Source organism: Drosophila pseudoobscura, chromosome 2 (genome assembly GCF_009870125.1).
Source record: "Drosophila pseudoobscura strain MV-25-SWS-2005 chromosome 2, UCI_Dpse_MV25, whole genome shotgun sequence".
NCBI classification, from domain to species: domain Eukaryota; kingdom Metazoa; phylum Arthropoda; class Insecta; order Diptera; family Drosophilidae; genus Drosophila; species Drosophila pseudoobscura.
Window position 1 is genome coordinate 375,374 of NC_046679.1, and position 25,480 is coordinate 400,853.

Consider the following 25,480-nt stretch of genomic DNA (forward strand, 5'->3'; position numbering starts at 1 on the left):
CACAGAGGCGCAGAGAGGAAGGGGCAGAAGAGAGGAAGGAGAGACGGAGTGGAATGCAGAGAAGACAGAGGCGTAGGGTTACCGCCGCCTTTACTGCACTTTGGCTTAAAGCCTTCTTCAAGCTAACGCTCTCCCTCTCTCCGACTCCGACTCTGCCTCTGCCTCATCCCCCCTTGTGGGGCTTCCCTCGCGCAGCGGGGTGGCCATAAGCTGCACTCCCCCTTCAACCCCTTCGCTTCGCCCTACAGCCCCCTCCCAGACCGACTTTGACTTTCCCTTTGAGCTGCTTACTCCCCCACTCTACCGTGGCCACGCCCCCCTCCCCGCTGAATCGATAAAATATATTTAAATGCCGGCAATCAATTTCCATTTCCCCCGTTCACCCGCTGCTCTGAGGGAATTATCCTGGCGCCATCTTGGCGCTGCCGCCCACTGCTCCGCCTTTTGTATTGTGATTTATACAGGCTCGGGGCGGGGCAGAAGGTCAGACACGCTAATTAGCCGATCAACTCCTCCTTGACCTGGCGCGGGACGCTCCCCGCCACTCGGAGTGCCACTCGGAGCGCCACTTGGAATGGCGGGGACATTCCAGCCACGAGACATTTCATTCACTCAACTTTATGGCTAGCCCCTGCCCCTGCCCCTGCCCCTGTCCCTGCTCCTGCCCCTGCCCCACTCTGCTGTCTGGCTAATACGTAACTTTTATTTTTCAATTTTCCCTCTGGCTGGCTCGTTCTCTCTGGCTTCCATGTTTTGTCAACATTTTCCGCTTTGTTTGGCTATCTGTCTGCCATTATTCTGCCCCCTCCTCCCACCGGACGGAACGCGGCTTTGTCCTGCCACTGCCACCGGATTACAGTTGCATTTCGGCTCGTGGAAGTTGCATCCACAAATCAATCGGACATTTGCCCCGCGTCCAAGCTCATTTATTCCATAATTGTTTATGTCGTCATCAATTTCGGAGGAGGGCTGTCATAGTCCCCCCCTCCCCCCGCAACGCCTCCCGCATTTGCATTTGCATTTAGTCAATGGAAAACGGAAAATAGAAAACGGGCAAAAAATAGCCAAATCTCGAATTCGGTTTTTGTGGCCATAAAAAGCTTTGTTTCGACCGCCACTTGGCTGCCGTCGCCGCTGCCATTTTTTTCAGTTTTTCAATTTTCAGCTTTTTTTTATCTGTTTGTTTCATTACGCGGCCTGTCAAATTAAATTTGACTTGCAGTTTGCCAAATTCGTAGGAATACCAAAAGCAACAAAGCCCACAAATGCCCAAAACAAAACAAAAACAAAACAAACTAAAAAACGATAGAAACAGTCGCGTACGCAGCCCGCTCCACGATCGGAGACCGCCGTTTCGGACTTGGGACTTCGGATTTGGGGATTGCTCTCTGGCTTTTAAAGCGATTTAAATGTCCGTTCATTTGGCCAAGACTTCGTTTAATTATTAACATTCAATGGTTGATCGCTTACTTTGTTTTTTTTTTAGCCACAATTGTCTGCAAATTTGAAACATGAGTTTTTATTGTGCGATTTAGCAATTACTTTGCCATAAAGCGTTTGGTAGAATTCTTCATTTAATTAGAAATCTGCCTCGGAGCAGTCTTCCTCTTTCACAGAGTAGCTGCGGGTAGCCGAGGGTTGCGGCCCGTGTGCCGCGGCTACTGGCTTCCCATTTCATTAGACATTTAGACATTAACATTTCTTCCAGCTGATGAGTCATCACTCCCCCACTCCCCCTTCTCTCCACGCAGTTGCTGCATTTAATTACGTTTCTAGCCACAAAGATATTACTCATACGACAGAGAGTAGCCCCCTCCCCCCTACCGTTTGGGCCTGATTGCTGAAATTGGCAGCGCCGAAGCGAGGTGCTCGCGCGACCGAGGGAGCTGGAACATGGCACATTTGTGCGTGGCTCTCTATGGTCTCCTCCCCTCCCCCTCTGTCCCGCCCCCCCCTTCCCCAATGTAAGCGATTGCATGAAAAAACGTGCCACGCATTTGACAGTGAGTGGAAGTCAATCACACGAGCGTTTTGTGTGTGTGTGTGTGTGTTTTTTTTCTGGTTGCACTTGGAGGTAAATGCACTTTGCACACGCCCCTCTCTATGCAGCCCCCTTGCCCCCTCCCCCGTGCCACCGCACTGTGGGGCACACAGGGCAGACGGCCAACAGAAATTACATAAAGCAACAAAAACCCAAAACCAAAAACAAAAAAAATCAACAAAAATGGCAACAATTTTGATGAAATGTTCACATTGCATTAGGCGACAATTTATGACTTTTAATTAACTAAAAAAATGGTCAAAAAGAAAAACTTTCAGTTTTCAATCACATTTGCATATTGATTGAAGCGCTGAAAAATATCGCAGGGAAATGGGAATGGAAAGGGGGGGGGGATGGCACGGTAAAATGTTGTAAAGTGATATTTGAAAAGGGGGGAAGAGAGTGCCGGGAAATCGCTCAATTTGTTATTGGAAAACGTTTGGGACATAAACTCCACCTCTGCCAGACTCCGCCGCTGATCCATCCATTCAGCTGCCAGTTTCCAGTTAGCAAAAATCCAAGGAAAAAATCCAGAAAAAAACACTAGATAAGCACTGGAAAGGTTCGATGAAGGGGGGGGAACGAGGCCTTGGAACGTGCGAGGAATGAATGAATGAATGAACGAAAGGAGACACAAAAGCAAAGCATTTGGATTTCGTGGTCTACCGTCAGTGCCATCGTTCCTTCCTCTTTACAACTTTGCACCTCTCCCCCCTCCCCTTTGTCTCGAGCGGTCGAAAACTTGAAAATTAGAAACGAAATGCAGACACACACACACACACACACACACACACACACACACACACACACACCTCTCTTTCTCGCTCCTACACTCTACCCTCCTACGACTCTCTTCCCATCGGCCCTAGGTACCGTTCTCCCCACCACTCCCCTCTCCATATATGCACGTATGTAAGCTGCTTCTTCCAGTTTGTAATCCTATATTTTCCCTTGTTGCTTCTGTAACCTTGACGCCTAGTTTCATCGGGCATTACACTCCTCCAACTTGTACCCGTACCCGTACCCATACCCATACCCGTTCTCTTACTCTCACTCTCACTCTCTCACTCTCTTACTCTTGCTCGTATTTGCGGCTCTGTGTGGAGTGAATCGAGTCGAGCAGCGATACGATATCACTGTCAATATTACGCGTACGCGCCGTGTAATTCTATTAATTATATTTAAACATTATTTCACACACACACAGACACAGACACACAGAAACAGTGAAACAGAAACGCTGTTGCACACACACACAGATAGATTGCATTCAGACGTTGTTGTAGCCGTTGTGTTGCTTTGTTGCTTTTCTTGCTTTTGTTGTTGCTGTCGACAGTTTGCACATTTTCAATGAATCTGTCCTTGGCAAAGTGCATTGCCGGCAGCGCGTTGCATTGCCGCGAGAGTGTTGCGGCTGCCCGTTCATTCGCCTCGGTTGTAGGCAGAAGTTGCTGCTGCTGCTGCCGCTGCCGCTGTCGCTGCTACTGCGCTGCTCCGCTCAGCTGTTGCTCTGCCGCTGCTTGCGTTTGCTTAATTTATTGACTTTTCGCTGCTGCGCCCGTAGCTGTGGCAATTTATTTGCCAACCGACTAAAAACTTCAATTACGACGCACGCACTTTCTAAAAATACAACCAAAAATAAAAAACACTCAAAAAAAAGTCCCAAAAACTGTTCGAGTATCGGTTTCAGCTTCAGTTTTCTCAACGTTGCTGCAAATATTTATGAAACAATCTTGGGGCTCGGGGAAAGGCAGGGAGGCACAAAAGAGTTGCATTGTTATTGGCCGGGGAGATGGGGGATGGGGGATCTGTGAAAAGGAAAGTGTTGTTGTTGTACAAACAGGGGGCTAAGTGGGTCACTTGAAGAGATCAGCTGTCAGGCATGTATGTCATATATGTACGTTCGTGTGTGTGTTGGTGTGGGTGCATGAGTGAGTGCGATTTTCAGGCTCAGGCTCAAGGCTTGCGCACAGCGCTGCTTGATAAGCTCGAGTGGTGGAGTCGGAGTGGGGGAGCCGATTTGGAGAGCTTTATCAACGTTTTCCTGCAGCTGCAGCTGGCACTTGGGCACTTGGGCAAACACTGCCAGTTCCTGGGGGCCGGCCGCCTCTTATCAGGACTCAACTTTGACTTTTGTTTCCCTCCAAGACGGAAAGAAAGAATCGCTTTCATTGGGACTGAGACTCTTCCCCCGCCCCTAATTAGAGAATATTATTGTATATTGGGAATTGTTCAGAGTGTGTCAATGCCTCTGCTTTGTTCTATTCTGTTCAGTTCGGTTCTTTGCTTCCTTCATGTCTTACTCATTCTTTCCCCGCTCAATGGCGCCATCTGTGGCTGATCTCGGACTAACCTTTGCCGTGGTCGGAGGACCGGCGGACCACCCACACCCGATCAGATCATTCACATGGAACTGAGATAATCATCCGCCAAGCGAAACTTTCGGCAAATTAATATTCTCACGGCTTGCATTTTACATTTTACATTTTACTTTGCAGTTTCGTTTTCAATTGCATTTTGCTGTTGATTTCCTGCTCGCTCTCTCTCACCCCCACCCTCTGCTGATCCCCCTCCCCCTCCGCAGTGCGCCATTTGGTTTTTGTTTATTGCGACGACGACGACGACGTCTGACGATTTTTGTCAGTTGATCTTTGACACATTTCTGGGTGCGGCCTGGCTCTTCAGTCTCTTTGCCTTTGCCTTTGCCTTTTCCTCCTCTTTAGCTTTGCTTGACTTTCGTACATACTCTTCGCGTAGAGCGGCGGGGTACCGTTCATTTGAGCAGTCCGAAAGGGACTGCTTTCGGTACCCTAAAATATGGACTAGTCGATCTGCGAGGGTATCAACGCGTCGATACTCAATGAAGGCCTATTTTTGTTTGGTAATGTTGTTGTTTTTTGTTTTTGGCTTACTTCAAATTGGGTTTGTTTCGCCTGACTTTTCAGCTGTTGCTGTTGTTGTTGTTGTTTGATGTTTGATGTTTATCATTCGCTTCGTCTTCTTCTTCTTCTTCTCTTTCATCGAGCGACATGTGCACGTACAGAAATTGTTGTTGTTTCTGTATTGGCAGCATGTTCCGTTCCTTTGTGGCGGCGGGCGATTAATTGCATATTAATTTTGTTTATTTTCTGAGCAGTGGTGGAGGAGGAGGAGGAGGAGGGGGGAGGGAGGAGTGAGGTAGCTGGGGATCCGATCTTGGCACGTTTCCTACGGTAAGTGGGTGAAAATACAAAAACAACAACAACGAAAAAGGCAAAACCGAAATCATCCACATAATAACAATAATAGCAAATAAAATGTGTTTAAAATTTCGTGCGCGTGTGGCGAGCTTTTTTAGGTTGCCCTCCGCCTCCGCTCTCCCTGCCACCCACACAGCGTGAGAACAAAACAGCCCTCGGTTTTTGTTTTATACGGTTTTTCCCCATCTATTTCCCAAAGCACCTGTCAACCCTGGCCACTGCAACTGCCACTGGCACTGGCACTGCATGGCACTCTGCTGAAATGGAAAGCGCTTTCGGTTTCAATGCAATTCTGGTCTCTGCCTCTCCGCTGCAAGGGGCACACGCCCACTTCGGGCTAGCAGCTGCCAACGACCGTTATTTCTATTACCTTTTTCGCTTTGTGCAACATCATCTTCATTAGCAACGCCCCCTGGCGGCTGCGATCCGATCAGCGGCATCAGCGGCAGCCTCACCGGCAAAATGTTGCCAATGTGTCCGGGGCACGGCACAGTGGACGGGATTGGGTGATTAGTGAAGATAAAGCCATCTAGAAGGTATTTGTTTCTTCTTCATATTTTGCCCACTGTGCGCTTGGCAGAGAGAGCGAGAGAGAGACCAGCTCTGGCTCTGCCGCTGCCTCTTGTCTTAGCCCCTGCCACTGCTGCTGCTGCTGCTGCAATGGCAAATGAATTCATTTGTTGCTACCGTTAAAGTTACTTAAACAATTGCCCATTTGTTGTTTTTGCACAATTTGCGTTTGTTGAACCTGGCTTTTGCTGCTGGCTTTTGTTGCTGGTTTTTGATCTCTTGCGATTGTTGCAAAATTAATTTTGAAGTAGAAAGCTCACCGAATGAGGAGTGTGGTGTGGTGTGTGTGTGTGTGTGTGTGACGACTGCCTCTCGGGGCAACAAGTGGGCGTGGTCTTTTGTTTGTGCCTCGCTTTGGGGCTGTTGCTGATGTTGCTGCTGCTTTTCTTGTGTCTAATTTGTGTAATTATATTCAAATTTAAAACTATGTAAATTTCTTACAAAATTATTTACATTTAAATTGCCTTAGATGTGGCTGTGGCAGTGGCAGTGGCAACGAGAGGAACAGAACGTCATCGTTAACAATTATTGTAAATTACTTGGCACAAAACGGAATCTCTTTGTGCTCTCTCTCCGTCTCCCTCTGCCGCTCGAAAGCAGCGTAATTGAGCTTTTCGCCGCCCACACGACGCGAGAGTGCGTTCTCGTTGTCCCCCACTCTCCGCCGAATGGCTGACATCATTCATTCTCATTCCCATTCTCTCTCTCTTTCTCTCTCTCTCCCTGCTTTGCCGTTTGTTTTGGCTTGCATTTAGCTGGAAATCTGTATGCACTTTCAAGTGAACCAAGTCGCTGCTCTAACAGTAAAGGCGATTCAATCGAGTGATTCATTCAGTCGGCGCTTGCATAATGTCCATAGCTGCAAGTCGCATCCCACTTTCCCGCTCTCCCGCTCTCCCGCCCTGGCTCCATCTCCGGCTCGCACTCGAATGCCCAAGAAAGTCGCAAATGAACCGTAATTAATGGACTGTCTATTGGAATATCGTTAAGCGATCGTTTATTCGTTCTGATCGTTGCTCGGAAAAGGTGCGATGCGACGTACAGATACAGATACAGATACAGATACGGACATGTGATTGGACTTAGATGCAGTTCTAATTGAATTACAATATTCTAATGCTTCGTAATTTATGGGATTTCATTGAGAGTGTGGGCTATTTATAGCGTATTGCGGATCGGCTCTAGTGAGGCTGATGATGACATTGTCTGGAGTCTGGGATGTATTCCAGATCTCTCCTCTCCGCAAGTGTAATATATAATGTTTCTCCTTTTGTATGCTCTCTCTGGGCGCTTATCGGCCACCCCATGGCCCGCTTGGCACAGGCCTAATCTCGAAAGGGGTTTCTTCTTCCAGAAATTGCACAATTCCCAAGCGACTGGCGATGGAAATCTGTGTTTCCTCAGCCTCAGCCTCAGCCTCGGCATTGGCTTTGGCTTCAGCTTTTTATTTAGAGCTCATTTTGTGCCATATTTCTGGACTCTTTCTGTGTCTTTTGTCACGTTTGTTTTGTTTTCGGTGTTTGTGGTGGCTCTGGCCCACCTCTCAGGTGGTGACTGGTCTACCTCTATCTTAATAGGAAATCTCGTAGGCCTATAAATAACCCTCGAGCATGTTGTGGTCTCAACACACTCGGCCCTTGTCCCTTGTCCCTTGTCCCTTTCTCCGGCCCTCACTCTCACCCTTTTTCCAGCACTTGCCTCATTTTCATAGGAAATATGCCCGGCTTTGCATACCCTTCACAAAAATGGCATTGCGGTTGCGGTGAGGAGTTTGTCAGATGTGTTAAAGAGCAGAAATATCACCGATTGAATGAGATCTTATGGAAGTATCTGGTAAATGTGCTCTTAAAGATCTCTGCATCAGTCATGAATGCCTTAAAGGGTATTCCCTGCTTCGATTTTGGCGTATTTCTCACCGTGTTAACTCATTTGCGTGTCAGCCCCTTGTCCCCTGGCTCCTCTCTTAGCCACAATTCACCAAAAATGGGACGAGCGGGCAGTCTGGAGTGGGGAAGGGGAGGGTGTGGGTGTGGGAGGTCTTTCAGAAACTTTAAGGACATCATCATATTGAATCGTATGCCGGTATACAGATCATCCTCCCAGAGTCCGGAGTTGATTCCATGGGGAACCGGCAAGATCTATTGCCCCTCCATGTGTAGCGTTAGTTTTGGTCAAATGGTGGTGCTGGTGGGGGTGGGACCCTGACTCCCCTATTTCTCGCAGAGTTGTCAGCGGGTGTCGGCGGAAGGGTGAAGCGGGAGCCGGGGGGAAGGGTCAACGATGCGGTATCTGGCTTTGTTGTTGTTGGTCAACGTGTTTGGTTTTGGTCTAATTACTGCTGCCATGTGGGCTGTCGGGGGGTGGGGGGCTATTGTTTCTGTTGTTAAGTGAATTGCCGTTGCCTTTGGCTTTCGCTTGTGACTCGACTAATTTTGGCTTTCGACTCAATTTTCCCCCGTTTTTCGACATTTTCATTCGCTAATGAATTTTAATTGCAATCTGGCAGGGAGTGCACTCTGACCCTCGGCGACAGCTGAGGGAAACTGATTGCTGTGACACGGTAGGGAGGGGGGGGGAGGGTGGAATATCATCGGGCTACTGCGCGAACCCACTAATTTTCCTCGCATTTTTCCAAAGAATTTTCACGCCAACGCCCACGCCCACGCGACGAATTGTTTCGATGAGGTGTGGGGTTCAGGTGATGACTCAACCCGCGGAGGGGGTGGTGTAAGAGTGGGCGGGGGGCGGGGGGCGATGGCTGACCACAGACAACAATTACACAATTATAGTCTATGGCGGTCTACGGGGGCTCCGAGCGTGCCATAAAAGCCTTGAATTAATTAAAAATCTAAGCCTAAGCTTTGGCCGTCATAAATAAGCCAGGCAACAGCCGCAACAATGGCAACAGCAACAATAACACTTGCAACAATGCCACTCCACTGGACAGCCAGCCAGCCAGCCAGCCAGCGAGCCAGCCAGCGATAATATTGTTCAATCCCCAAAGAAGGAGGAAGGGGGAGAGAGGAAAGAGTACACACATGTACATAGAGCCATTAAAAAATGATTTTGTAACGATGCAGCATAAGTACTGTACGAAACATGAATTCGGAGTCTAGGAAAAACATTTATAGCAGGTGTTTTCGTTCCTCTCTGTCTCTATTTTGGGGATAATTGCAATTAAAGTTTTTAAAGTTGCTGCTGCTTCGATTTGCAGGAGAGAGGTATTGTACAGTGCGTGCCATAGCTACAGGTGCAGCCATGTGGGGCTGTGGTTGAAGATTGGAAGAAGGACATTTGTTGAGGATGCAGTTCTATCGAATATGGACTATCGAATCGAATCGTTTCATTTGTAGAGTTCATGGCCCTCTTTTGTGGTACGCACTGTAGCTCTGCGGTTAATTGAATGAATAAATCAAGCGTGTGCACTCGATCGGAGTAGTCCCGTGTCTCGTGTCCCGCCCTGCGTGCACCCCTCATCGCTGTCATGTCAAGTGTCAGTTACAGAAAACTACGCTGAAAATGTGGAATAAACTGGGTGGAGTTCTCGAGTTCGAGTCGTGCTCGCAGGCAGGCCAGACCCCTTTGTCGTCTATCGGCATCCCAAAGAAATAGTTGAGCACAAAAAAATCGCATAATTACAAACAAAAAATAACAAAAATCAGAATAGACTGCCACAAAAATCAACAGAAACCGAAACCGAAACCCAAACCGAAAACGAACAAAATACACAGAGAAATATTGCCAATTAGAATTAATGTGAGCACTCGAGAAGAGATTTCGGCTCAAAGTCGCAGCCGCAGTCGCAGTCGCACTCGCAGTCGCAGCCAGGGCCTCGGACATGTTTCCAATTATTTTTGAATATTTCTGCGCTATTTGCACTTGTCGGTCGGCGTTGGGTTGGGCTGGGCCTGGGCCTGGGGTCCGCCCAAAACAACGAGAGAAACACTTTGATTTATAGAGGAAGTTTGCCCGCCGCTCAAAGAGTCGCCGCTGACAGCTCAATTTGTCACGAGGGAGACACACAGAAACGATACTCGAAGACTCACAAATCGGAGTCGGAGTCGGACTCGGCTTCGGCTTCGGAGGCTGTGCCTCGGCCTGGCCTGGCCTTCTCCTAGTTGCTATTTGCCTAAAAGATCTTTTTACCAGTCTTACGCATGGGAGACTTCCACTGCTGTTTGCTCTGCGAAAATATTGATGGAAGATCGGTTCTGCGAAATGTTGGAATCGACACGGCGCTCAAAAATCGTTATTGTGTCAATGTTTTACTTGGGAGTTTGTGCAGTGGGAAGTACATTTATTTACATCATGCTTAAGCCGATCCGAGATGAACGCCATTTCATGCTTGCTCTTGCTTTTGCGGCCTCTCTCTCTCTCTTTCGCAATCTTTATTTCGTCTACGATACGAGCAATACACACACGCACGCACTCTCTCTTGCGCTCTCAGTGCTTGCTGTTGTTGTTTTTGTGCATTCTGCATCGGGCGAGCGCTTGGCTTATCTCTCGGCCCATCTATGGGCAACGGGCAAAGCAGCGGCGAACATGTCCGTTCGTGTCTGTTCTTCCATTCCTATTTCTATGCAATTTGACGAAAAGACCACAGGTAGCCTTTGTCCAATAAATATCCCACAAGTAAATACATACGCGGTGCATATCGATCGGAGAAAGAGACTTCAATTTCTGAATATGTGTTTCTACGGGGAGTGGGCATTGGAGCTATTTGGGGGGGTTAATTGCAAAGCAAAGCAAAGCAAAGCAGAGCAGAAGAAGGCATTAATTAAGCAATACTGGAAATAATATCATAAATATTCGGAGGCATGTCTGGGCCTGGCCGGCCTGTGCCTCCATTTCTCGTTGCTTTTTGGGGTTTCTTCTATTGAAAAAAGCAAATGCTGGTTGCTGGCAAAAGTTGTGGCAATTAATTTGACGCCTCTGGAAAAATATACATATGTCGCCACATGTGTTGCCAGCAGCTTTGAGAGTGCTGCAAACTCCATTTTAATTGCAACAAAAAACTGTGCGTGTGGCATAAGAAATGAAAAGGGATCAAGTCACACGAGGAGGCGAGGAGGCATGTTTGTAGTTTGTAGTTTGTAGTTTGTGTGTCTCTCAGAACTTGCCACCGCAACACGCGAGCAGTATGACCCTCTCTCTCTATCTCTCTCTCTCTATCTGTGTCTCTCTCGTGTCTGTCTGCCGCAAAATACTTGGCAACTTTGCACATTTGCCTCCTCCAAGCCCCAAGCCCCAACCTACAGCCTCCATCTTCCATCCTCTGGGGCCTGGCGACTCGCACTCGGACCCCAGCCCCTCGGATCACATATTTGTCCAAAGTAATGAGACTTTTCACAGCTTTGCCCCCTTGGCCGCCTCCTGTGCCCCTTGTCCTGCCCCTTCCGCTTCCCTCTCTCTTTTGTGCTGCGCTCTGGTGTGGCGTCGTCGTTTTTAGAGCTCTGGGGCAGACCGCGCTGGGAGCTGGGAGCTGGGAGTAGCGCAGCGTGAAGTTGTCTCCTAGACGGCGGCCAGCCTCAAAATGCATTATGGGAATTTTGTGGCATTTTCATTAACAGCTCTGTGTCTCTCCCCCTTGCCCCTCCAGCCTCCCCTCCCCCTTTGCCCCATGTGTGAGTGTCTGTGTGTGTCTTGCTTTTAATTTGTTTGCGATTAACACGCGAGCGTAAAAAATATTTTCTAGTTATAAAATTTGTCATGAGTCATGGGGCGGAGACGCGAGTGGTGGGGCACATATGCATGAATGTGGCTTGAATGTGGGAGGAGGGGATTAGATAAGATTTGTCGTGGATAGAGTACAGCGAGAGAGAGGGACAGAGACAGAGACAGAGACACATGGTATAGAAAGGGGATACAGGGGGCACCCTGTGATTTGCATACCCTGCGAATCATAAAGTGATCGATGGACCTGCTCTTGTCTACAAAAGCCAACATTTATCTCTGCTTTAAGATGGATTTTCTTCTCTCCTCGGAGTTGAGTAAATCTTAAATTTCGCGCCCCAACAGCTGCCTTTGATTGCTGCTGGCCGCCGCCGCACAGCTGCTGGCGTTGGCAAATTTATAGGACCCGCTCCGCACCTCCTGCTGCCCCCCCACACCGCCTCCTGCTCCCGGGGTCCGCCTGACCGACCGCTCCGCTCCGCTCGCAATTAATTAGCGGCAATGAGCTGTTGCCTCTGCCGTTTGCCGTTTGCTGTTTGCCGTCTGCCGGTTGCCTTTTGTGGCTGCCTTTATGGCTCGAATGTGCGTCGTTGTTGTTGCCTCTTTATGTTGCAAGCAGCCACATTATTTGTACGTTTCTTGCGCTCGTCTGGCTAATTTTCTATTTATTTGACCACACACACACACACACACACGCACACACACGCACGCGGATAAGGACTCGGATAAGGTTCGACTCTCGGAACACAGACCACGGACCACGGACCAGGGACTGGCTCTAATTTATGGGTTTCTTGCACTCTCGCTCTCAGCCTTAAAGACCGTCCCTGTGGCCACTGGCCAGCCGTCTCTAGCCGTTGCCTGCATTCTCTGGCTTAAAGTTTGAATTCGTGTCCAGGGAGACAGCAGAGCCGCCGCAGCCGCAGCCGCAGCCGCACCCAGCCCCAAGAGGTCCAGGTGGGGGTCGGTCTCCTCTCGAGAACTAGTTTACTTTCAACGGGTGTCCAATGCGCTCGGCGCTGCTCTGCGCTCATCAACCTGATTTGACTCTAATGACATTCACGACTCCGACTTGGGGGCCCAGCAGCTCCATTGAGTGCTTCAGTGGTTCAGTGGTTTAGCGGGGGCATGCCACACACTCGCCCCACTCCACTGACAGTCGCTACTGGGCTTAAAGTTCAGTTCAGCTTAGACCAAGTCGCGGGCTTAGTTCATGCGTGGCCGGGGCCTGGCCTGGCCTAGGCCTCTCCTACGTCCCCCGTCCCCTATCCCCACCCCCATCCCATTCCATCCCATCGACTTGGCCTTTGCTTTGAATTCCGAATCGGAATTGCTGTAAAATGACTTAAAGCCATGATTTATGTTTTCACGTTGCGCTTCAAGTGCAATAGTTTTTCCCACTCCACTCCACTCCACAGGGTACTGCGAGGGTTCTAGGGTGTCCCCGCTTTGTGGTGATCTATGTAACAGATTGAAAAGGGAAATGGTTTGCGCTCAGGTCCTAGATGGGGGTATCACCCACCTGGCAACCGACTCTCATTGCATTTCAGCCGGGATCACTTCCCCCTCGCTATGGGACAGGTGTCCCCATTGCCCGACGGACTAATGGGCATCGCCATGGTCGAGTATCCTCTGGCCACAGCTTGCATGTGGGTCGGTCTGCGGGTCGGGCTGGCCTTTGTTGCTGCTGGTTCCATGGGCGGCCTGCTGCCTTAATTAGCTCAGCATTGTTTGGGCTCACTCCGATTCGATTTGTTTCTTGTTTTTCTCCCCGTTTTGTGCGAGTATTTTATTAATTAATTCGCCAGCTTCGTATCTCGTACTTTGGGTCATGCCAGTGCCAGTGGCGGTCCCGGTGGCAGTCCAAGTGGCAGTCCAAGTGGCAGTGGCAGGGCATCGAATGTGTGGCAATAAATGGGTTTACGAGTGCTCGTACGAGCAGGTCGGTTTCTTCATTTGTTTGCTGCCACCAGACACAACCCACATGATTAACATTTGCGATTTCCATGGATTAAATCACAGTACTCTGCCCCCCTCCCCCCTCCCCCCTCCCTGGCTGCCTCTTGGCCAAATTTGCGCAATTAACTTTGGCTAAAAGTTTAATTCCACTCGCGACTAGCGACTGCAATTCGAGATCGTTTCGGGAGATCGAACAGATGCGATACTGCCGTACGATGATGGCACGGAGTCCGGGGGCGAACGCGGGGGCGGTGGAGGGGGCGGTGGAGGGGGCGGAGGCGGAGGCTAGTAACCCGTTTAGTTTTAGTTGCCGTTTAAAGGCATCAACAACAACAATTAATAACAGCAACAGTTCATGGAAAAGCGGTTGAGAGCTGGAAAATGTTTTAAATACTTGGCATCCATTAATCACTTTGCACTCTGCCTCCCGATTCCCCATTCCCGATTCCCGATTGAGTGCCTCCGATTCGCGGGTCAGTTTCAGTAGAGATTCCAGTACAGTGGGTGACCAGTATAAGGACTCCCCCAGCCGTTCTTCGAGTGATGCCAAGCCAGCGCATGGGCGGGCATTCCTCTTTTCGAGTCTCCACTGTACCTCCCTCTAGGGGAGTGCAGTGGAGATCGCGGTATCGCATTTCATATATGTATTTCGTAATTTGTTTATTGGGGGAACGGGGGGCCGGGGGCCGGGGACCCCAACATGAAAATACATTTGCATGTGCCGCTCCCTTCTCAGTCCACCCCCCTGCCCCAACCCACCCCACCCCACGGGAGTCGGGTTGTTAATTTGGAAAAGCGATAAGAAAAATTCGATTAGGTTTTGGATTTTCTCACTGAACGGATTGTTGGGTGCGTGGCTTGTTTTCGGGGATCCTGCCACTGCGATGGGAACAGATCGAAGACCGACCGCCGCACCCACTGACCAGGCGGGACGGGTGGCAAGGGGATGGGGGAGGGGTGCTGAAGGAAAAAATGAAAGTAAAATCTTGATGGACTTTGGAGATGGAAACCCATTTCGAATTGATGGTTTTCCCTGGCGGTGGTTTCCAAACTTTGCCATTTCAGAAAACTCACCCCCCCTCCCCGTCTCCACTCTCCCACTTAGCCCTCCTTTTTCTCGCCAATCTCTTATTTGCATTGATTTATCTTTTCTTTGTCTTTCGCCTTAAAAATTGGCCGAAATGTCTGTCTGTTGGCCTGGCCCACTGCAGTTTTTGTTGTTGCTGTGTGCGGGGAAAAGTTCAATCAGACAAATGAAGGGGCGGGGCATGTGGCAGGTTGCCCGGGGAGGTGGCAAATTTAATCAATAACCAGAAGCAGCCGCAGCAGCAGCCACAAAAGTCATACACTTATTTTGGTAATATTTAAAATTGATTTTCTGCAATAAAAAAGGTGTTTTCGGTGGCAAGAGGCAGGAGGGGGGGCAGGGGGGGGGAGGCATGGCCCACAGTTATTTATGGGAAAAACGTGATGCACGAAAACAGTGTACCGCCTGTGTATCGCTCGTCTATTTACTTTTTGTGGCCACTTTTGCATTTGTCTCGCATTTTGGGCAACGTCTAATTTATGGCAAGGTGTGGCAGTCCCCCATCCCCCCCTCCCCCCGCCAACAACAACAACAATAATAATAATAATAATCAAATTATCAGAAATACAAATCTCCCCCCACCCGCGGGACAGTCGGTGGGGCGGAAAGAGGAGCTCGAGGAGTCACACAGAAAATGGCAAGTGGCGGCGGCGCCCAGAATTTCTGTCTGTCGATTGCTCGATTGCTCGATTGCCGGCGACATTTGGCTGGGACTCGAGTGGATGGGGCTCGGAGTGGATTGGAGGCCAAAGCAGTCCACGACGACGACGACGACGAGGCGGAAGACGAAACCGCGTCGAGATCTGCATTCAAATGCAAATCAGGGGCGAAGCGATCGAGGCGACCGAAGCGGAATCCGAGCCAAAGTTTGGACGAACATCAGAGCCATCGAATCCGATACACTTTCGATTGTTGGCGCGGCAAAGCTGGCGAATCTATTAATAGACGCCTCGAAATATGACCACTGCAGAGGGACAGTGGGACAGTGGGTTTCATCGAGATAAGTCACCGCCAGAGCGGGCAGATTCCAGACACATCTATGCGATTGCCCCTCGATTGGACTGGCATCCATCCTCCCCCCCACATCGCCTTGAACTGTGCCTCCCGCTGGCTTATAGTTTTGACACGCACTGTCAATGGGGCGCGCTGTATATTTGCATAAATTAAACTAATTGGGCGCCAAAGCAAAGTCACCGCAAGTGAATTTACATAAGTCCGAGGGGAGGGGGCTCTGCTGGGGGTCTGGAGGGGACACAGGGCCCGCTCCAGACTCGCAGGGTCCCAGAGTCGAGTATTGTGTGGCAAGACTCGTACCGATGCAATGGAAATTGAAACATTTCACATTTTTAATCTGTACGTGATAGGGCAAATAGTTTGCCACTTGATGGAGTGACCCCCTCCGCCCCACCGCCGCCCTGCTTTGTGGCACGGAAAATTATGCAGCGCACAAATCAGGCTCCTTCGGGCTGCCGATTCCGATTCCGATTCGTGCTGCATGCTAACGTGGCAGACAAATCGACTCTCCGTCTGGCAGCACTTAGCACGTGATTGAAAATTGCCCCGGAATGAAGTGATTGGTGGATTTATCTATGGAGGGGACTCCCCCCAACACCCCTCCCCCCTCCCCACTCCCTTGGTATTCCGTTCGTAGTTCTGATTGCCACCAATTTATTTTCGTACTCCTCTCCGAGGGGGGGTGGGCAGGGGGGGCGGTAGATACTGGAACGTCCACAAGTATTTCGCGTTGGACAAACAATTTGCTCGGAACTTTGCTCTTTTCGGGCTTCGGTTTCGGTTTCTTCTCCTCTTTTTGTCTTTTTGTGTGTTTGGTCTTTGGCTCTGTCTTTGTCTTTGTCTTTGGCATTAAAAGCAAATTTACAAATTAGTGTGAAATTAGGGCCAAAACAGGAAAAGTACACACAGCGGAAGGCAAACACAATCAGAAGCCATGGCTCCGGGGAGTAATCGACCGACGGACACCCTCTGGAGCCACTCCAGAGCCAGAAGTAGAGCTCCATCTGGTGCCCACACCACAGACCCGTCTTCGTAGAGGGTATGCTCTCTGCTCCACACCAGGCCGCATAACAAGTTGGCTTGTTTTCGGCCAAACCAAGGTCAAAGTCAGCTGCTCGGAACCGCACTCCCCACTCCACACTCCCCTCTCCACACTCCCCTCTCCACACTCCCCTCTCCGCGCTGAACATGGGGTGATGTTTGGTATTCCGATTCCGATTCGGATTCCGCCCCGCCTTTGTCTTCGCTCGGAGCTCGCTCTGACAGCGACGGACGGAAGCGGAGCCGCCTATAAATTACAGAGCTCCCGCCGCCGCTCCCCGCTCCTCCAACCTTCCATTCAGATCTCAGGCAAAGGCGAACCCGCAGTCGGACAGGAAGAACACTGACCACGGACCAATCGAATGCTGACTGATTGTTCCAATGACAGCTATCGGCTAAAGGGGGTGGGGGGCGGTCTAGGGGATTGACAGGAGGCGGATGTGTGACTCGCGAATCGAAAAAGCTGAGGCACGGCTGAGATGAGAGTCTGCGGAGCGGGTGGATACCACAATAAGTGAAATATGAGGCAGGAATAGCAAGAATGGGTTCCTTCTTATCAGTGGATATACATATGATTCATACATGATTCATTCTACGATCGTAAGATTTGATGGGATCACGTCTGCCCCTAATCGCTCCATCTGCGCCCCAAAGAAGGGTATCGGAGTGTACAAATGGGAACCACTTCTGATCCGGGACAGACACTCGCCCAAGTGTTCGGGCCAAAAAAGAACAATAATGGGAATGGGGAATGGAGAATGGGAGAATGGCATAGCATTTGGGCCATTAAAATTCATTGCCCGTCGGACACATCTCGATCTGGAGTGGTGGCTGGTGCGGGATCGATCGGATCGATCGGATCAATAAGCAAACAATAAAGATCGCACCGAGCGGGCCAGCTGCGGCTCGGATCGGATCGGATCGTATTGGATCCAAATTATAATTCATATTCCCCAAATTAGCAGAGTCTTGCCGGGAGGGAGGGGGCGAACGGAGATCAGTGGGTGGCTGTTAATTAACCTTTTTGTTCCACTCACTTGAAGATTTGCCACGTCCCCGCCCCGCCCCGCCCCGCCCCGCCCTGTAATTGTTTCAGAAAAGATATTTACGAATTTCGCTCGGTTCCGCTGTCGTTTGCTGTTTAGCCGATTAGTCGGAATGACTAATCGCCGGAGGGAGGGGGAAGGGGTGCGCGGGTGAGACGGTGGGGGGACGAGACAGCGGGTCTGCCGTTTGTTTGTGTTATATAATCAGAACGGAGCAAAACGAAGCAAAACGAAGCAAAGGTGCAAATGAATAACGCGTATTATAACATTTTTATGGTCCCTAAAGCAAGGAACCAGCGAATGAGAGGGCGACGAATAGGGCGACGTGTGTAATACCCTCAAGGAACAGATCGATCTACATATATGTAGATATAGACATACCCTGTATACGATGGGAAAGACTCTCTCGGGAAGGGTGCACAGAGTGCTGGCCATGGCGAGTGTTTTCCAAGTGCTTTATTTCGTTTAATTTATAATTTTCTAGCAGATAAGTCGGAATTCCTCATGAGCTAATGGCAGGCCCCTCCCCCCACAAGCCCCCCCGCGACCAGCTGATAAGACTGCCCAAGGAGAGAGCGAGCGAGAGAGGGTGCGCTGCAAAAGTAAATAAAATTAAAATTAAAATTAAAAAAAGAAAAGAAAAACTCGAGAAAGAGAAACACACAAAATAAAATCTATTCAATGTCAAGGTCAGCCTGTGGGACGGCGACAACAACAACATCGAATGTTTTTTTCATTTTTTCTTTTATTTTTTCATTCTTTTTGTCTCTTGTCGTTTCTTGTTTTTTGCTCTCTTTCTTCTGGGTTTTGTTGTTGCTGTTTGTTTCGTTTTTGCAGTCTTTTTTTTGCACATTTTTTGTTTGCTTTCGTTTTTGTTTTTGTTTTGTTTTTGTTTTTGTTTTGCTTTTTGTTGATAACTTTATTTGCTCTTTTCGACTGTAGGCAGAGCACCGACGATTTTGATACCCTAGAAGATCGGATCAAAGTATTCCGAAGTAATCCACCAATTCCATCTATCGTCATAATCGTAATGCCCTCTGGCTAAGGGTACAATAATATTTATAAGAAATTCTCGGTACCACGTGCCACAACCAAAGAGGGAGAGGCAGAACTCCGCTTGGGGGAATTATTTTCAATTTTATTCGTTTGAATTTTATGCATTTTTTGGCCGTTCCGTTTGTTGTTTCTTAAGCTCTTAAGGCTTTCACGGATTACTTGTTGCTTTTGTTTTAATATTTGTATCTGGCGGATGACGTAAGAGCCGAAGAAAGAGAAAGCATGAGAGAGAGGGGTGGGGAAGTGAAATGAAAATGGAAGAGCGCGGTGTGTCGATCCAAAAGGAACTCGAAAGTCACGTAAGTTCTACAAGTGGAATACAGACAGTACAGTGGAACTGCCACGAGGGGAATAGAGTACGGATCTCCCCACCGGTGCACCGGTTTGACTGTTGCATGGCATTCGATTTACATAAGTTCGACTGCGATTCGATTAGTCAGAGGGGAAACCATTGGACAGCAGCCAGTACGTGGCCTAAGCCGGCACTACGTACACATATATAGGGGGGAGGGCCAAATCCTTATCATAACTCACTCGCCCCCCTCGCCTTGCCCCTCCGACGGCTTGCAATTTCCGTTTTGCCTGTCAGCTGCCACATGCAGTGCCCCCACCGAACACCGCCCACCCCCCACCGCCCCGGCGTCTGAGCGCTGTCATAGAATGTAAATTTTTACTCGACGAATGGAATTTCGCATTCTGATTCACATTTTACCGCACTCCCTTATCTGTTTACTTACATCTATCTCCCTGTCTGTCCCCCTCTTTGCAGCTCGACGTCTGGTTGCAACGGCATCTTCTCACGTCGCTTGGACTTCTCGGCGTTCAACAAGCTGCCGAATACGCGTTTGAATTCTTATCAAGTCAAGGTGAGTAATAGATATACGATGTATCTTTAATCTAAGCTACCCAAGCCATCCATTCATCGGACATTCACTCACTCACTCAATCACTTATTCACTCACTCATTCACTCGCTTCGCCCGCAAGCCTCAGCTCTGCAAACTTTGTTTCATTTTTCTTGGAATTGTCAACAAAAATCTGCCCGATTCGCTAAACTTGCCATTGGATATGGCCGGCCTGGTGTTATGTGGGACCGAGGCCGGTGGGGGGGCTGATTAGATAATTTTCAGCTGTTGTTGGAAGTCTCAGCCTCCGGTCCGAAGCTCACACACAGAATTCTTGGGAAAACAGTGGAAATATTCATCGCCCAAGCTGTTTTTACAGTCACATGAGCGGTTCCAGGAAGTGGCAGGAAAATAGACCAGAAAATGTAACAACAACAACGAAGGCCATGCATATCCGATGGAAAAGCGTCGGTGGAAAGCGTATCGTATAGCAGAAGCAGCAGCAGCAGCAGCTGTACTCCTTCTGATCTTCTTCTAATCAACCCCCCGCCTCCCCTTTCTATTATTTTTTCTGTTTACAGTTCCAATAATAATGCCAACGCAGGCAGAACTCGACTGCTTGCTCTGCTTGCGGGCCCAATACCCAATACTGCTTGCTGTGCAAGATCGTTCCTGAATGGACGGGTGGATGCCAGAGGGAGAGAGTGCCTCGATTGCGGTTGCGATGATGCGTTGGAGTGGGATCGATAGGCCCCTTGGAAATCCCATCGATAATGCTTCGCTGGCGTTTCTTCTTCTGAGTAGTTTTTGTTGCATTCATACGATTGTTTGTGAGGGTCTTGCGGTCTATTATTTCGAGCGGCTATTGAACCATCGAGGAGGCTGAGACCGAGGCTGAGCTCAGGACTGATCCGGGACGGGGGACCACCCACAAGATTGCTTCAAGTGGCAATTAGCGAGCCCCGCAAGCAATCAAGGGCCAAGTTCTCCATTTGCGGTTGCAGGGGAGGCCAATCCTGCCACAGGCCACAGGCCGCAGCCTGCAGACCGTGCCTCATGAAATCATAACCATGTGGCAGACAGACAGACAGATAGACGGACGGGCACGTGTGTGTATCCTTTGGATGCAGCAATCCTTGGAGTTCGCCTTGAATATTTCATAAGGAGCAGACGGGGAGCGATTGCACGGCAGGACACGGATACGGATAAGTGGAAAAGGGACGGCAGAGTAGGGGCACCACAACAAAAGCCGAAATACTCGTACACGTACCCGTGCCCTCACCACCTGTCCCCGTTCCCCTACCCCGTTCCCCTTCCACTAATGCTGCGAGTGAGCTTTGAATATGTTTTGCGTGGATGCCGAAATGCTTGTGTCTGCCAAATGTATCTGTATCTGCAGCTGGTACGCTGGGATTCCCCTGCCCCTCCCGAGTAGCGTATGAGCCACAGGAGAGACAGAGAGAGGTGGAGGGGGAGGGGGAGAGATGGAGCTGGATTGTCTGGGAGAGAATTGCTTTTAAAAACTTTACAATTCAATTTGTTGTTGCTGTGGCAGGATCCCTCTCCCTTTTTGGCAGTCTGCCGCGCTGGCATGCATTCCAAATTGCATTCGGTATTGAATTTATAAATATTTAATGCCATTCAAAATGCCATGCAACCCCCAAAGCCCAAAACAGAACCAGAACCAGAACCAAAGCAATGCCAAGCGTTGGCGTATTAAATTTTTGGTCTAGAAACCCGTCTAGGATTTGCCTGGATTTGGCTGGAAGCAGCACTATCTGGCCTCGAGAATCTAACGACTACTAGATACCCGATACCCGATCCCATCTCTGAGTACAGTCACACCGAATGGGCTATGGCCCAGACACCATCTTAGACTACGTGAAGCTCCAAAGTAGACCTCAAAATCAGTCCACCCTCCGCGCTAGGGCACTGCAGGCAGATACTGAAAAATTCAGCGGAAAGTTGCTCGAGCAGACGAAACTTTTTTCCATTGCAACGGACAAGTTGCCGGCTCGAAAGTTTTCCGACCGACAGGATCTCCCACTGTTTGCCCGAAGGATTTTCCTAAGCCCAAGCCCAAGCCCAAGCCCAAACCCCCGTCGATGCGGAATGCCGAATGTTGAACCGCGGAACCGGTTCGTCATAATCAAGTCCCGAGTCAACTTGTTAATCATCCAGCAATTTGCCACTCGATTCCCGAAAGGGTTGCTGCTGCTGCCGCTGCCGCTGTTGTTGTTCCTTCGCTGCTCTTTAAGCCGCCTCGTTGATTTTTTAATCAGCATATCATGGCCATGGCCCAAGGCCCGTCTGACCCCCAGATACCCCCGAAATCTCCTCTTCAGCTGTCGACATTCTGGCCGTCGAGGGATTTGCGTCATCCAATAAAAAAGGGATACGCTGGCTACGGGGGCTTTAATCAGCAATAATTATAATTAACAAAGCACCGAGGATTCCGATTCTGATTCCGATTCAATCCGCACATCTGCTAATTGTTGTTCTGGTCCTTCCTTAATCCTTTAAAGGGCCGCGTGGCCCTTCTCCATACAAACAAAAGATGATTCAAAGCAGATCTGCTCCGGTTTCTGTTTCTCCTCGTTTTGAATGTTCCAATCAATCTTTGTCGCTGCCGCAACGAAACGAAACGAAACGAAATTCTTGTGCAAAAAACAAACTTTTAAGCAGGAAAATAAGTTTCGTGCATAAATGATTGATGAGCACTTGCCCACATGTCTCTCTCTCGCTCTCCCTCTGTCTCTCTCTCTCTCTGTCTGCAATGGAATCGGAGCTGAAATTTGAATGGAAATAAATGTTTTCTCTTGTTTTGTTCTGTTTGCTCTGCGATCGTTCTCTTTTTTTTCATTCTTTCGCCTTCAACGTTTTGCTGAACTGACATTACATTTCCCCTCTCCATTTCCAGCGGGGTGGGGGTGGTGGGGGATGGGGGAATTTCCCGAGACGGAATCTCGTGGATTCGGTTTCCGTTTTTCGCACTTCTCGCCGCGGACTCTGGACAGGCGACACTTTCCCAGATTGATGGCTGAACATTCTCCCTGTCCCTGTGCCTCTCCCTCTCCCTCTCGAAGCGCGACAATCGTAGATACCCTGTAATAGTCTGGTTTGGGGCCTCACCGCTGAAGCAAGCATATCCTAGGGTATATCCTATTCGAGCCCCTCGACGCTCGCGAGGCCTCGTTCCGCCTCGCAAAAGAATGGATTGCATTGAAACGACGTGCAATTCCGTTGATAGGCGCCACTGGCAGGCCCAGCATTTTTGCAGACGCTGGCCAGAGCAGAACATCGTATCTGGACATTCGCTCCCCCCACCCCTTTGCCCCTGCCCCTGCCCCTGACAGACTCGGGTCATGCATCAAACATGTGTGACAGACTGGCGCTGCAGTCGAAAATTCCACGCGATATTAAATTTCTTTAAAGGCGACAAATTTATGCAAAACTTTTCGCTGCTCCGTTCGTTTCTCCGTATTCTGCGCCCACACTCAGGTGGGAGTGGATTCAACTCGAGGTCTGTTCGGGGCTTGGGGCCTTGTCTGTTGCACGAGAGAGAGCAGGGGAGAGCGGAGAGCGGAGGGCGGAGTGATGTGCGTCGCTTGACTGCCTTAAACATGACATTTATTGTAACTGTCTTTCGTTTCCTTTCCCTCGGAAGGATAGTGCCTTCTCACCTTCCTCTGTACTTGCCACGCCACGCACTTGGGAGTACCACTCGAAGCAGCCTCCTGCCGCCTGCCTCCTGCCTCCTTTGTCACTCTGTTGTTGCCACTGGCGGCTGCATCTGGCAGATAGAGATAGATGTTGCTGTTGTCATCTGAGCATTTTGATATGCATTGTGTGGTGTGTCTATAAATGCACACACACACACACACACACACACATACACGCACAGATATGCAGATACATCTGTGTGTATCCTTGTGTGCGCTTTCCATTTGGCCAGACGGCGCCGAACAGTCGACAGTCGACAGTCGGCAGTCATTGTCATGGCAACATGTTGCAGACACTGCCCTGCTGCAACGGACACAGACAAACATTGAGCACCCGCTCCCCTCGCCGCCTCCCCCAGATGCTATGTTGCAACTCCCCTCCCCTCGCAATGGTCCCCCCCCTGGCCGTGTGTGTGCCATTTATTTCAATCTATTGCGTGGTGCAAATTGCTGGCAATCTTCCGCCGCTGCCGCAGAAGAGCCACAAAATTTGCTCAAGTGGCACGAAAAGTGCGCAATGAAAATGAATAATTATGTTGCCCCCTCCCCACCCACCACTCTGTGGCACCCCCTCCGTCATATGTCATCTGTCCTTTTCTCTGTTTGCAGCTTAATTAAATGCCAGCGAGGCAATGAACAAAGCCATATTTCTAACAAGCCAGAGCTGGGCCCCCACTTTCTGGGGGGTTCAATGACCCCCCGCACAGCTTAGGTCCCTTTTCGGGCAGCAGCAGATTTTGAATGACATTTTGTGGAAAATTTAATTTCAATTTTCTCATCACCCCATCACCCCCCCTCCTGTTTTTGTAGGTGATTTTGGTATTTCCCGTCATTAAGTTTGCCGCCTGCAGGCACAGGATAATGCCGGCGCCGATGTCCTTGTCCCTCCTCCACAGACAGGGGACAGAACCGCACCGGAGGAGCCGCAGAGCCAGAAACAGAGACGAAGACATATTCCGACAGACATTAAGAATGACAGAACGTGTAGAGGGAGAGAGGGGGAGAGAGGGAGGGGGTGGGGAGCGATTGAGAGTGAGAGGGAGAGTGATGAGAAGGCAGACCCAGCGACCGACATTGAAATGTTGTTGAACTTTCTGTTGAGCTTTCTGCCTGCCGCAAGCACACACACACACACACACACACACACGGCAGCCCTGAAGAGGCAGGAGAAGGGGCGGATGAAGAGGGAGTGGGGAGTGGGGAGGGAGAAGCTCAACAGAGATATCAAGGCTTCAGAGGTGTCTCCTGTCCAGCTCGTCATTTCATATTGAATAAATATTCACTTTCTGGCATCGATTACCTGCCCGACAGCGCACAGTGGGGCAGGTTGCTGAAAATTTCGATACAAAAGAGGAGGAGGAGGTTCCAGCTTGCAGCCCACTTCGGGCCTTAAACTTTAGATTGTGCCAGTATCGAATGTATCGATAGCTATCGGTAGTGGTGCTTCTTACCCTCGGATCTTGGGAGTAGAAATATAATATATGTTTCTTCAGATAGCGTTCTGCTACGACGTCCCTCTTTCATGTTTAGGCTTCAGTTTTGTTTGTTTTTCTTCTGTTTTGTGGCACTAGAAATGTGTTGTATGTTTTTCGTTTGCCCCGCCCCACTGTGCGCACTCTCTCAGGGGGCTCTCAGGGGGAACGCGCTAATTACAACGACAAAGCAAATGCGAAAAAGGCGCGCATTAAACAAATTTAAAATGCATTGACTTTTGATGTTAACGAGCATTCGCACACACACGCACACACACACGCACACGTACCACTCAATAATGTATTTAACCTAAAAAATGGCACAAACACTTCATACACTGCCCACACAGATGCACGGATACACAGATACATAGATACTCTCTCGCGGAGTCAGAAGCAGCGCGTCACTTGCATTGCCAACAATTAAGCATTTGTTTACAATTCACAATCAACAATCAACAATAAACAGTTCACAATGAAAAATCAGAGTGAGAAAATCATCGAAAAGCATGAGTTCCCCTTCCCCCCCCCCCTCCCCACCCTCCTGTGTGTGTCACCTGTGGGCAGGCGGCACCCTTCTTCCTCCTCCTCGGGCCCCTCTCTCAGCCAGGTGGCGGCTAGTGTTAATCCCACACCCACACCCGCCACACGTTGGACGTTGTCTCGTCGCAGTTTTTTATGATTTCATTTAGATATATCGCACACAAAGGCATTCG

At 49.5% G+C, this 25,480-nt stretch overlaps 1 protein-coding gene across 1 annotated transcript in view; it reads left to right on the forward strand.

Annotated features, from left to right (window-relative positions):
* heca (hdc homolog, cell cycle regulator) overlaps positions 1 to 25,480 on the forward strand; it is an 83,019-nt gene that overhangs the window by 13,771 nt on the left and 43,768 nt on the right. Inside the window, 1 exon segment of the mRNA XM_003736189.4 lies at positions 19,496 to 19,592. Coding sequence (XP_003736237.2) covers positions 19,496 to 19,592 — 97 coding nt within the window.